Below are 13,269 nucleotides of genomic sequence, written 5' to 3'. Positions count from 1 at the left end.
TTTATTTTATTTTATTTTATTTTATTTTATTTTATTATTTTATTTTATTTTATTTTATTTTATTTTATTTTATTTTATTTTATTTTATTTTATTTTATTTTATTTTATTGAAGTGCATTTAAAGGAGGCCTGAGGAACTACAGCCCTTTTGTGACTGGTGGATTTCTACTGCCAGAATTCTTGAGACAGCATGGCTGGCTCAGGGATTCTGGGAGTTGAAGTTCACAAATCATAAATGGTCCATAGCTCCCCCATCTCTGACTTAAGGGGATTTTGCTGCCTAGGTACATGAGCAAGTTTAAAGAAGCTCCATGGATTCTTCCTGATGCTCATTATACCAATGGAAGAGAATATTTGTAGCTCAGGGTTGAAGTGTGGAATCTTTGGTGCTCTCTTAGCTGGGTTATTTGCTTGCAGACATTTCATTGCCCAACTATATAACATGACAACAACCAAATGTGGAGAATACCAAGGATCCCAGTCATTGTACTATATGCTAGCATCTGTCCCAGCTAAGAGGACGTGTTCCAAAGGGGTTCCTTCAAATTATAGTGGCATACAGTAGATATCTGGTAGAAACTCAATGATAAGTGACATTGCTTGCATGGTGATATCACTGCATAAATTCTGTGATTTACTGTATGTAATACAATGGAATCTGATACTGATTTTTTTTTCCTGGAAGATTTCAAGGTGACATCTTAAAACAAGCAAATGGTATTATTCCTTGTCAAACATTTTTAATTGCAGTCATGGCCTTCTGTATGATCAGCAGTTAAAGGTCCTTTGTCATGAAAGAGTATAAAGAATAAATCTGTGCTGGGAATATATTTGCAGGCAATGAAAAAAATATATGGTAAAATATAAAGCTTTGGTGTGTAATAAGAACTTTGTCACTGAAAGTTGTCCTTTTCTATCCCCTCTGTCTCAGACTTCCCTAAATTTTAAGCATCTAATCTTCATTGGATTAATAATAATGAATAACTCAGACATTCTTAATTTTACCAGGTGGTCAAGGAAATACCAAATATCTAATCTTACAAATTATGGTTTAAGGAGGAGGACGCTTTGGCTTTCTCAATTTTTCTGTGCACAATCTGACAAGAATTGCCAGGTGTGTGTGTGCGTGCGTGTGTGTGTGCGTGCATGTGTGTATTTCCATAATGATCTCTTCTTCATGGAGTAATTATGAAAAAATATGAAGATAAGTTAAACTTGGAGTCTTTTATAACCAATATGTCCATTTGTATATTAAAAGCGAATCTTTTGTTTTTATTAGATCAGAATGTACAATGTATAGACACAATTGGCTGTTATTCAAAAATTAGAGATTTCTTTTTCCTTTTTTTTTCTTTTTACATATTAAGTTTTTTATTTTTCCATTTTCATAACATATAATCACATGTATACTATAAGGTGACCAGATTTTCAGATTGGTAAAGAGGGACACTTTTGACCGGGGTGGGGAGGGGTGGGGGCTTGATTAAAAATTTTATACGGAGCAACAAACATTTTCATATAACACAAAAATAGTATTGTAATTTTTTTATTTCAACATAACTACAATTTACAAATATAAATTGTAACTCTTGCCAAACATCAACATTTTGATCACATGACCATGAGGATGCTGCAACAGTCTCTAAGTGTGAAAATGGTCGCTAAGTGTGAAAAATGGTCATCAGTCACTTTTTTCAATGCCATTGTAACTTTGGTCACTATACCACCTTTCTTGCCACAGTTCTTAAGTGAATAACTGCAGCTGGTATTTTGTATTTTGGATAGAATCTTTTTTTAAATAGTCTAAGACAATTTAAAAAAAGAATACACACAGAATAAATTGAAGTAAAACATTTCAAAGTATTGTGCATAGAATTTTTAAAAATGGTTTCACTTCAATTTATTTTGGATAGAATCTTTTTTTAAATAGTCTAAGACAATTTAAAAAAAGAATCCACACAGAATAAAACTTTTTAAAAATCCTATGCACAATAAATAAAATATTATTTTAAAATACATTAAAAACAAACAAACCCAGTTCACTTACCAGCAGGCACAAGTGAGCATTCCAAGTCAATCCAGAATGATATAGATGTTAATACAAAGAACTGAGCAAATTAAAATGGTGAAATTAGTCAGGGAAATATTTTTCAAAGAAACTTTGCCACCATTTTTTTCCACACGAGCCGACCTCCAACCTTCGTGCCCCTCCCCTCCGGAAAATCCAGGAAGTAACACTCGCGGCTTCTCTAGCCAAGCATTTCCTGGAGCTCTATGGTTCTTGGTCATTTTTTCTTATAAAATGAGGTAAAAGGGGCGGCGGGGGGGGTCCGTTTTGTTGCTTTAACGTTTTAATATCTTCAATGAAAGTACTGAGACAGAGAGAGAGGTTAGTTAGACAGAGTGTCTTTTGTCTTGCCCCAGTTAGGATTTCTTAAGCAAATCCACTGGGCTTTCAACATGAAGCCAGAAAATCGGGACTTTTTAAAAATGCCCCAGGACACGGGACAAATTGTTATAAAGCGTGACTGTCCCGCTGAAATCGGGACGTCTGGTCACCTTAGTATACTATTACATAGCCAACATCATATTGTATTATTAAATGTTTACATCAATTCACCTTACCATCAGCTCCCAAAAACAATTATTGGCTCTTCTGCTCTCCATACACCATATCTGTATCTTATCCATCACTTTCTTCTCCCTCTCTCCTCCCCCTCCCTCCCTCCTTTCTTCCCTCTGTCATCCTTCTCTTCTCTACTTCCCCTTCCTCTCTCCTTCTCCTCTCCCCCCTTTCCACTCCTCCTTTCTCTCCTCCCCCGCCCTCTCTCCTATCCCTCTCTTCTTCTCTTACCTCTCTCCTCTACTTTGCACTCTTCATCTCATTTACTTGGTGTATTTCAGCTTCTGAGCGAGCTCCATTTTATGTTGGTGGTATTTATAATTCATTTTCAGTATACATATTTTGTATACATTATTATATACATATAATTTTGACATATATACCTTCCAAATTAGAGGACATTTCTATGGTGGTCAGTATATACAAAAAAGAGAATATAGGGAATCCTTGCATAATAGGTAGAGAGGTAGTTGAGAAGGTAATATAAGTGGGGGGGGAGTGTTCAGGCTAAATCTGTTTTATTTTTACAGGAAAATTAACATCTTCAGTATATGAGCCTCCCATCTGTAACCAAAAGTAAACCAGTCCATTTTGGCTCCTCAAAACTCATCTCCAGCTTTGTGGGAACACTTGCACAGTGCAGACACATTTGAGGGTGGGGGAAACGTGACTTTCTGAAAAGGGAGCGTTGGCGATTACTGGCCGAGGGTCTCACAGTCCTGTCAGGGCTGGTAGAACCTCTCTTCCATCACCCTGGCACGTCTGCCATGCCAGGCTTTCCAGCCTTACGTCTGGAGAGCCTGATAAGGGCAGACAGGCAGCCAGTTCGTGCAGAACTTTTGCAATGTTTTATTTCACTCCCCTTTCAAGCTATTCTGGTTACCTTCTCCTTTGACTCTGTACGATTCTTCCTGCAGGCTGGTTTATGGATGCCATGCCCTTTAAAGCTGAAGGGGGAAAGAGAGAGAGAGAGAGAGAGAGAAAGAGAGAGCCCCGCGCAGCCAGTGGTGTTGTTTTTGGGCGTGTGTGATGTTGTACTTGGACAGCGATGCATGGAGGGGGGTGGGTGGGAAGAGGCTGTGCTAATAAGGTGGAGATTGGAGAGGAAAATCCCTTTTGAGACTGTTCTGAAAGCTTTTTCCTTTCTGCTTAATCACTGCACACTGCTCTCCCAAGCTCACCACCCCCTGACAGCCTCGGGCAAACAGGTCTGCTGCCCTTTCACCAATCTCTGAATCTAAGTCCCTGGCTTCTCTCCATTTTCAATCGAATACTGTGTAACGTCTTTCACTTCTGCCAGCTTTGACTAACACCATCTGCTTGGGTTAACTTTTTGCACACATGATGGCTAGCTTTTGCTCGTCACTAAGGAAGGAGAAGCTTAACTAAGGTGAGACCCACCGTTTCCTGTCCCCTTGGAGGTAGTCACCATCTTGGAGGTGACAATATTTAAATAAAACAGCCAGAAGGATGGATTTTGGAAGTGTAATGAACCAGGTATTGTTCTTCTGTCAATTCTTTTTCCTGTTGTCTAAAGAAAGTGGGGAAAGTAGCAATAAAGGGTTTTGGGAGTTGCTTTTGGAAAGAAGTTATGTACTTGTTTGAGATCTTTGGTTCCTGGCCTTAAAAAACCTGAATATCTAGGGTGGCTGGAATTGGGGGTAAATATTTTATGAATGATGAGAAGTTCTGAAGGTAATGGAACATTCTAAGGAAGTAGTAAACTTTCTGAGAAAGTTTGGATTATGGAAGCTAGTTTAAACTTCTAGAGAAAGTTTGGATTGTGGAAGCGAGTTTAAATTGGCATTGGTGTTTGTGTGCTGGGAAAGAGTCAGCTACTACTACTAAGCTGAGTTTTGCCTGTTGAATGGTTGAGAAAATAGTAATGCCCCACGGGAGTAACTGTTTAGCCGAAAGATTATGTTCTGTTCCTCTGTTTCTGTTCCCTAAATCTATTTTCAGTGTGGTATATATGTATAACTTTCTGCTGGAGCAGCATATCTCTTCCTTGGCATTTGGAAACGGTGATCTATCTTTCTGTACACTCAACAGATAGCATCACCATTATTCGGAATAAAGGAATGCCAGGATTGGGTAATTTCAGTTTTAACAATCGCTGCAATAAGAAGGTGAAGAGGAGAAATTAGGAGTTGGGTACCTTCACTTAAGCTCTACATCTCTACATGTTTTTTTTAATTAGATGAAGACAAAGAATGGTAGCAGATTTCTTGCAAGGATATATTAGGCTTGGCAGAAAGCAATAAGAAGAGAGTATCAGAGGTAGAATTCAATGCAACATTGTTCTTTGTTGCTAGGAATTTTTATTTCCCCCCAGAGCGCTTAAAAATGAGACCAAACTTATAGAGCAAAGTTGAAATTTTGATTTACCATAGATTTAAAACATGGAGACTTCAATGCATATTACTTATTAAGATTGTTTATGTTGCAATTAAAACAGAGTTGCAAAAATTCTTAGGATTGTTTAGATTTTTCCAAGATAGGTGTGCTAAAGTAGCATGCCTAATTAGTAAATGTTGGTGGCAGAATCAGTGGGACACAGATAATTGATAGGGAGTGTTGTTGTTTTTTGGTAGCAGTTGTAACAAGTTGCAGTTATCACATTTTGAAATATAGGTCTGTAAAATGCACAGAGCCTGTGAATCATTCACATTCGTATCAGCTATGTTTTGAAATAGCAGGTTGTATAGCTTTTCAGATTTTATTACACTCTTTTCATGAACTCTTACAGACAGCCGCTACTCAATACATGTTTGTATCCAACTTGTAAAACACTCCCTGCTAAACCAGAACAATAAACTCATTTTGAGTACAACCCTGATTTATGCAGATACAGAATAAATTTCCCCACTCTTGGGATTGGGATGTCCCTGGGTAAAATTACTCTTTTTCAATTTTGGCTGCCATTGAGGGTGGTTGATATCACAAGTTCAAGGATTCTGAAGCCACCTGGATCATGAAACAGAAGAGTTTTCAATTCCACAGCATGGCAGAAAACTTTCTTGAGTTTAGTTTCCCTCCCTCCCTCCCCCCTCTCTCTGTCTCCCCCCTCCTCTTATGCCACTCCTTAAGAGACAGAAGAATGCAATAAAACATCTGGCTTGGTTTTGCACTTTAGGGTAAAACTTCAGCACAGATGTATTTAGGTTTCAACTGTACTTTGAAAAAGGAAACAGTTCTTGGAAGCCTGGAAAAGGGATGCATTAGTTTTCAGGGGGGAAGGAAAAAAAAACAAAAAATAAATAAATAGGTAAAGGCTAGTTAGAAGCAGTTAATGATTGGCTGGAGATTGTAGAAATCAACAGGCTGGAGGCAAAATAATGCCCAGTATATGCTAAAAAGAAAAAAAAAGTTTAATGACTGAACATTTTATGCAGGAATTCTGGCCACATTGCAGAACAAATGAGTTTTCAGAGAAGAATCCTGTGCTTTCAGTCTCAAGGTGGATACTTTTGTTTAGATGAAATACTCTGCACAGAGTATCCCTAACACAGGCGGGGAGAGGTTAGCTTTTGTAAGTTCACCATGAACCTTAAGTCCAGGTGTAGGCAACCTAATGCCCTTCAGAATGTAAGTATTTCAGCATCATAATCAATAATACAAGCAGTTCTCAATTTGCAACCATTCATTTAGTGACCAGTCAAAGTTATAATGGCTGATGGCCGTTTTTCACACTTACGACTGTGGCAGCATCCTCATAGTCACATGATCGAAATTCAGTGGTTGGCAACTGGCATGTATTTATGACTGTTGCAGTGTCCCGGGGTCATGAGATCACCTTTTGCGACCTACCGACAATCAGAGTCAATGAAGAAGCCAGGTTCACTTGACAATTTTACTAATTTAACAACTGCAATGATTCACTTAAGTGTGGCAACAAAGGTCATAAAATGGGGCAAAATTCAATTAACAATGGACATTTTTGGCTGAACTGTGGTCATACATTCAGGACTACCTGTAGTACATTTTGGGAGTCATGCAAAAACATCTAAACAAGATTAACTGATCCTGGTCTAGAAACTTTAATCCTAATTTGTGCAAACTTTAGAGAGAATATAGTTTCACTGAAATCACGAGAAAAATTATGCCAGCTGAAGATTTCTTCAAAGTGACTTGCACGTTGATGGATGGAGTTTAAGTCACATTTAAATCAAATTGCAAGTAAGGACTTGCACTTGTCTGAAGCTTCCATAGTTTTCTTCTACAGGTAGTCCTCAAATTATGACCACAGTTGAGCCCAAAATTTATGTTGCTAAGTGAGAAATTTGTTATGTGAGTTTTGCCTCATTTTATGACTTTTCTTTTGAGATTTGTTAAGGAAATTACTGCGGTTGTTAAACTAGGAACATGGTTGTTAAGTGAATCTGGCTTCCCCATTAATTTTGCTTGTCAGAAGATCGCAAAAGGGGATCACATGACCCCAAGAAACTGCAATTGTCATAAATATGAGTCAGTTGCCAAGCATCCAAATAAAAACCGCATGATTATGGGGATGCTGCAATGGTCGTAAGTGTGAAAAATAGTCATAAGTCACTTTTTTCAGTGCTGTTGTAACTTCAAAGGGTCATTAAACAATCTGTTGTAAGTTGAGGATTACCTGTATTTGACAGGAAAAATTGAGTTCAATGATATTAAGGGTCCTGGTCCTGATTTGATTCTAAGGCTTGTGTATCTGAGCACATCATGGCTGTACTCAACTTTATAAGGATCTATAACTAGTAAAGGCATATTCTTGAATTTTTAAGGTTGTAGTACGTGGCAAGGAACAGCTTAATTTTTAGAAGCCTTAATATAGTTTGGGCTTTTCCCTGGTTCTTAAAGTGAGCTGAAAAAAGGCAAGTTACAGCAAGTGGTCCAAATATTTAGCCAAGAGCTACATTTATTTTAAACAAATCTGCTTTGGCAATTAAAACAGGGCGGTTGGTGCATTGTTTTGTGGAAGGGTGTAGCATTAATGAGACTTCCTGGGATTGCTGAAACTTTTTCAGAAGTTCCGTTCCAAGTTTTTTTTTCTTCCCTGCCTGCTTGGGAAGTGTTTTTATGCTGTGCTTACTTAAGCTGAACTTTGATATCTTCTAAGCCTGTCCCACTATGCACTCCAGCCCTTGGTTACTGCATCAGTGCTGCTCAAGATCAATGCTAACATTTTTTCAGTATTTATAGTGATATAGCAATAGCAAGAGCATTTAGACTTATATACAACACATGTACAGTGCTTTCCAGTCTTCTTTAAGTGGTTTACAGAGTCATCATATTGCCCCCAAACAATCTGGCTCCTCATTTTACCGGCCTCGGAACGATGGAAGGCTGAGTCAATCTTGAGCTGGTGAGACTTGAACTGCTGGCAGCCAGCAGTCAGCAGAATTAGCTGCAGTACTGGATTCTAACCATTGTGCCACCGTGGCTCTTCTACATGTGTTGTAAGACAAACATAGGTAAAGGTCTTCGGTATTAGAAAATATTCCACGCTTTTGAAATGGGTCTGGGCAATTACTGGAATGGTGATAGGAAAGAGATTTAAGAACTAGAATGATTGGGCAAAAATCTAATTAATTGAACAGTGAAGATTGGCATACACAGATGAGGGCTTTGCAGTCTGCTTCAGTTATAATTTATTCAAAGACCCAGATGCTTTGGGATTTCCCGGAATAAAACTGTAAAATGAAACATGTTGATCCCTGAATCTGTTCTTGACCCCTGTCTCATGTATTGGAAAGAGACATTAAGCAGCCATCATGTTAAAAGTCTCTCTGTACTAATCTTCAAAGCATAGCACAAGCCTAAGTGTACTTATGTATGATAAAAGCCTACTCATATCAGGCTCCTTTTACCATTCATGTCTTGAAAAAGCATGGCTTTATATAATTGTCTTCCTTGAGCCTGTTCCTAACCACTTTCTCCCTAAGTTCTTATTAAAATATGGAGAGAAAATTAACTCTGGCTTTTTAAATTACTTTTCATCCATTTCAAATACGTTCCCATTAGGAATGGCTGTATAAAAGTCTTCTGTAGAGACTGGCATGTTTGAGATAGGGTAATGGTATTTGCCTTTTTCTTTCCCAAACTTGCTGGTTCTTGCAGTATGTTAGCTCAGATCAAATACCCTCAAATTGCTTTAGTTTATGAGAAGTTGCCTGCTTACTCCCAATGTACCTAGGTGGAGTCTCTGCACCTCCTTATTTGACCTGGGAAGTGTCATGTATTGTAGAAAAGATACTGAGATTTTAAAAAAATTATTTCCCCCTATATTCACCCAATGCCCTCTTGTTCTTTGCTTATTTCGCATTGTAACTGGGATATATGCATATAGTGTTCATCTTCCTCTTGTAAAAAACATGTGTAATATCATAGTTTATGCAGGCTTTAAAAAGTTTGGAAAGAGTGCTTTAGATCTTGTGGAAGTATAGCATCTCCTTGCTACTTATGAGAGCCAGACATCTATGTGAGTCTGAGGTTTCAGGGGTCCACTCATTAAAATGAACACAGTTCTTAAAGCATCTATATCTCCCCCTCCCCCCTTGGGTTGACATTTGAGACAACTATTGGTTTGTATTCAGTCTTTCATTTTGGAGAAGTTGTTGAAAAGATGGTAGGGTTACAGCTATAGGAACTCCAGAAGAAATGGAATTCAGGCAGTGTTCAGGCCTGGGCATGGAACAGAATCTATGCTGATTTCTGTTATGGTGACTGGTGTATCCTGGACTCACTCTCCAGGATAGAAGAGGTAACACCTTCTAGGTTTTGCTTGATCTTTCAGTGTTTTTCAATACCATCTATTATGGTAATCTACCAATCTATCTGGATTGACTGTGAGGAGCTGGAATAGGAGTGCTAATCCATAGTGCTGTTCTAAGTTGGAGGTTCAAATTGGTAGTAGTGGGAGATGGTCAGATAAGATATCAAGATCTGGGATCTCAGTTGTAGGGTCCTGCAGGAATCAACATTTTCTCTCCTCTTATTTAACATCTATATGAAACTACTTGGAGAGGTCATGATCTAGCCTGGTGTTAGTCATTATCAATATGCAAGAGATTGCTTGATGATGTGCTAATGGGTCAGTTTTTATTCCTAGCAATTACAGATATTTCTCCATGGCAATCATGCCGATGATACTTTGCTGAATATCTGGATTCCAGGCCAAAGAACTTTACTTAAGTTAAAATCTATAGTTTAGGTTGTGTTCCAATGACTAAAGGCAGTAAGTGTCTACATAGGAATGAACAGGCTTAGCCTGAATCCTAATAAAGCAGAGTGGTTTGGGTTCAGAAACCATTTGACTCCAGAGATATTAAAGAGAGTAAGGAAGATGACCTCGAGGGAGATGAAGTGGAACCTTTCATAGACAAAAGAGGCTGAAGCATTTTGTAAGTGCAGGACATGATAGTATTGGGAAGCAACTCAGCAGATACCTCCCTAATTCACTGAAGGAGGAGGAAGTACAGCATAGATTTTGCTGTATAATAATAGCAAAATGCCAATTCCAATAAAACAATATTTTTTCTTTCCCATGGAATGATTTCTTGATCTAGTGGGGCTGACAGATATTTCTTCACCTTTGGCTTTGGATGGGGTTATGCTTCTCTGTGTAGACCTACTTTATAAATGCCGGGTTGTCCTGGACTTACAGCTCATGTTTGAAGAGCACATGGCAATTGTGGTTAGGAGGGCCTTTGTAGAAATCCACCGTGTGCATCTACCCATTTGTATTCTTTTCTGGATTAGGAAGTTCTTCTTACTATGTTTATACAGTAAACACTAACAGAGTTGGTACTGTGGTCTCCTGTTTAAATTACTACAATTTGCACTATATGGGGCTTCCCTTTGAACATCACTGAGAAATTTCAACTTTTCAGAAGCAATTGTATCAGTTGATTTGTTCAAGTAGCACCTCCGTTTTGGGAGATTACTAGTTTGTTTCAAGATGCTGGTTGTCCCTTCATAGTTCAGGACTAGAATATATATGAGGTAGTTTTATCTACTCATCCTTTGAGATCTGGAAGAGAAGATTCCTTCCAGGTCTCTATTCTCTTGAAATATCAGTCATAAGAATCCCAGGGTCAACTTCTTTGTTACAATATTGTTCCTGATATTAGACAGACATAGACTCTGCTTATTTTTTCGAAACCCATCAAGACCTGGCTGTCTCAGTGGGCTTTTGGGGTATGGAAAGCTGCTCTTGTCTGTCTTGGGGAAGGACAGACAATCATATGTGTGTTTACATTGATTGGATAGTTGTTCCTCAGTGCCTGGAAGGTTATGTTGTTGTGTTTTAGTATTTAATCTTACTAATATTTTGGAAGTCCGTAAGGAACTCATGATGTAAGCCTAGTAAAATAAATACAGATAGTCTTCAACTTACAATCATTCATTTAATGACAATTCAAAATTGCAATGGCACTGGAAAAAGAGACTTACAACTGGACGTTGCATCTACACAGTCACGCGATCAAAATATGGGCACTGACAACCAATATGTATTTACAACAGTTGCGGGATTCCAAGTCACGTGATCACCATTTTCAGGCTTCCCAGCCACCTCTTGATAAATAAAGTCAATGAGGGAAGCTGGATTCCCTTGACAATTGCATGCTCCACATAACAGCCACAGTTATTTGCTTTGCAACCATGGGGAAAAGGTTATAAAATTGGCCATGACTCACTTAACAACTGCCTTGCTTAGCAATGCAAATTTCTCAATTGTTGTGATGTCCAGATTATCTATTAGTCATTCAAGTTTGTTTTTTATAAATAGCAGAAAGGCACTTGGCTTGTGTGAGATCCAAAGTGCTTCTTCCTAATATAGGTAGTCCTCAACTTACACAGTGACTGTTCTAAGTTACAACAGCACTGAAAAAAGTGACTCATGACAATTTTTCATGCTTATGACCATTGTAGCATTCTCCCCCCCACATGGTCATGTGCTTTACATTCAGATGTTCAACAACTGGTTCATATTTATGATGGTTGCAGTGTCCCAGGGTCGTGTGATCCCCTTTTGTGGCCTTCTATCAAGCAAAGTCAGTGGGAAAGCCAGATTCACTTAACAACCATGTCACTAATTTAAGCAACTCATGCTGTAAGCCTAGTAAAATAAATAGATACCTTTCAACAATTTGTTTAGTGACCAAAGTTACAATGGTACTGAAAAAAGAGCGATTGCAGTGATTCACTTAACAAATAAAATGGGGCAAAACTCACATAACAAATTTCTCACTTAGCAACATAACTTTTGGGCTCAGTGGTGGTGTGCCTGTACTTTGATATGCTCACTCTGTTAAAAGCTTCAATACTTTAACTTCTGGGATCTAAATTTAGTCTGCGTAAGGAAGATAGAAAGGGCGTTGAGTTTGAATTTGAGTTTTATTTCATTTGTATGCCGCCCTTTTCCCTGAAGGGACTCAGGGCGGCTCACAACTCAAGGGAAGGGGGATACAGACAGTTAACAACAACACAGAAACAATACATAGTTAAAAACGCAACAATCATACCATTCGAGATAGGGGCAACGATTCTTTAGCCCCAGGCCTGTCGGAACAGCCAGGTTTTAAGGGCTATGCGGAAGGCCAGGAGGGTGGTGAGGGTGCGAATCTCCACGGGGAGTTCGTTCCAGAGGGTCGGAGCAGCCACAAAGAAGGCTCTCCTCCGGGTAGTCACCAGTCGACACTGGCCGGCGGATGGAATTCGGAGGAGGCCTGCTCTGTGCGATCTAATCGGTCTGGTGGAGGTAATTGGCAGCAGGCGGTCTCTCAAATACCCAGGTCCAATACCATGAAGGGCTTTATAAGTGACGACTAGCGCCTTGAAGCGTATCCGGAGACCAATAGGCAGCCAGTGCAGCTCGCGGAGGATAGGTGTTACATGGGTGAACCGACGTGAACCCACAATCGCTCGCACGGCTGCATTCTGGACAAGCTGAAGTTGCCGAATACTCTTCAAGGGCTGCCCCATGTAGAGCACGTTGCAGTAATCCAGTCTGGAGGTCACAAGGGCGCGAGTGACTGTTGTGAGAGCCTCCTGGTTCAGGTAGGGACGCAACTGGTGCACCAGGCGAACCTGGGCAAATGCCCCCCTGGTCACAGCTGACAAGTGGTGTTCAAAAGTCAGCTGTGGGTCCAGGAGGACTCCCAGTTGGTACTTACGTGATACGCCTCTTCTCATAGTGGGGGAGGAGTATCCAAGATGGGTTGACTTTATCCTCTCGTTGATTGGACTGAGTCAGATAAGTTCTTGGGACACGCCCCTGGTCCACCAGGCACCTCCCAGTTATCGGCGAAGAACTCTATCTGACCCGTTGTGTCATCCACTTCAGACCTTTGTTCTGGTTTCAGACTTTTTATTGAGTTATAACTTTAACATATTAGTGCAACAACCATCATAACACATGTTACATTACCATGTCAGGGAGGGTCTGGATACTCCTCCCGCACTATGAGAAGAGGCGTATCAGGTAAGTACCAACGCCCTTCTGCCTATAGTGGTGGAGGTCACCTTCTTGCCCAGAGACCCAGGTTGGAATGAGACAAGCAGGGCCTCGGACTTTCTATTCGGATGGGTTCTTCTGAGGTAAATCCTCAGAGCCCTCTTTACGTTTAAGGTGTGCCACTTCCTTTCTAGTGGGCGAGAAGGGT

At 39.6% G+C, this 13,269-nt stretch overlaps 1 protein-coding gene across 13 annotated transcripts in view; it reads left to right on the top strand.

Moving 5' to 3' along the window:
* TNS1 (tensin 1) overlaps nt 1-13,269 on the top strand; it is a 461,144-nt gene that overhangs the window by 238,284 nt on the left and 209,591 nt on the right. The window contains exon 1 of one of the 13 annotated variants that reach the window (XM_087712591.1): nt 3,733-4,013. The exons of 11 other annotated variants lie outside the window; for them this stretch is intronic. Coding sequence is in view for 1 of the 2 variants with exons in the window: in XM_087712581.1 (XP_087568707.1) it covers nt 4,094-4,120 (27 nt within the window). In the remaining variant the exon portion in view is untranslated. Of the gene's footprint in view, nt 1-3,732; nt 4,121-13,269 lie in introns of those variants that run through there. One more of the 13 variants, XM_087712581.1, reaches the window with a different exon arrangement.

The sequence above is a fragment of the Thamnophis sirtalis genome, unplaced genomic scaffold (genome assembly GCF_051295495.1).
Source record: "Thamnophis sirtalis isolate CommonGarterSnake01/CBP01778 unplaced genomic scaffold, rThaSir2_p1.2 scaffold_1, whole genome shotgun sequence".
In the NCBI taxonomy this organism is placed as follows: domain Eukaryota; kingdom Metazoa; phylum Chordata; class Lepidosauria; order Squamata; family Natricidae; genus Thamnophis; species Thamnophis sirtalis.
The sequence above is the reverse complement of the archived record's forward strand: the minus strand, read 5'-3'. Positions and strand labels throughout refer to the sequence as shown.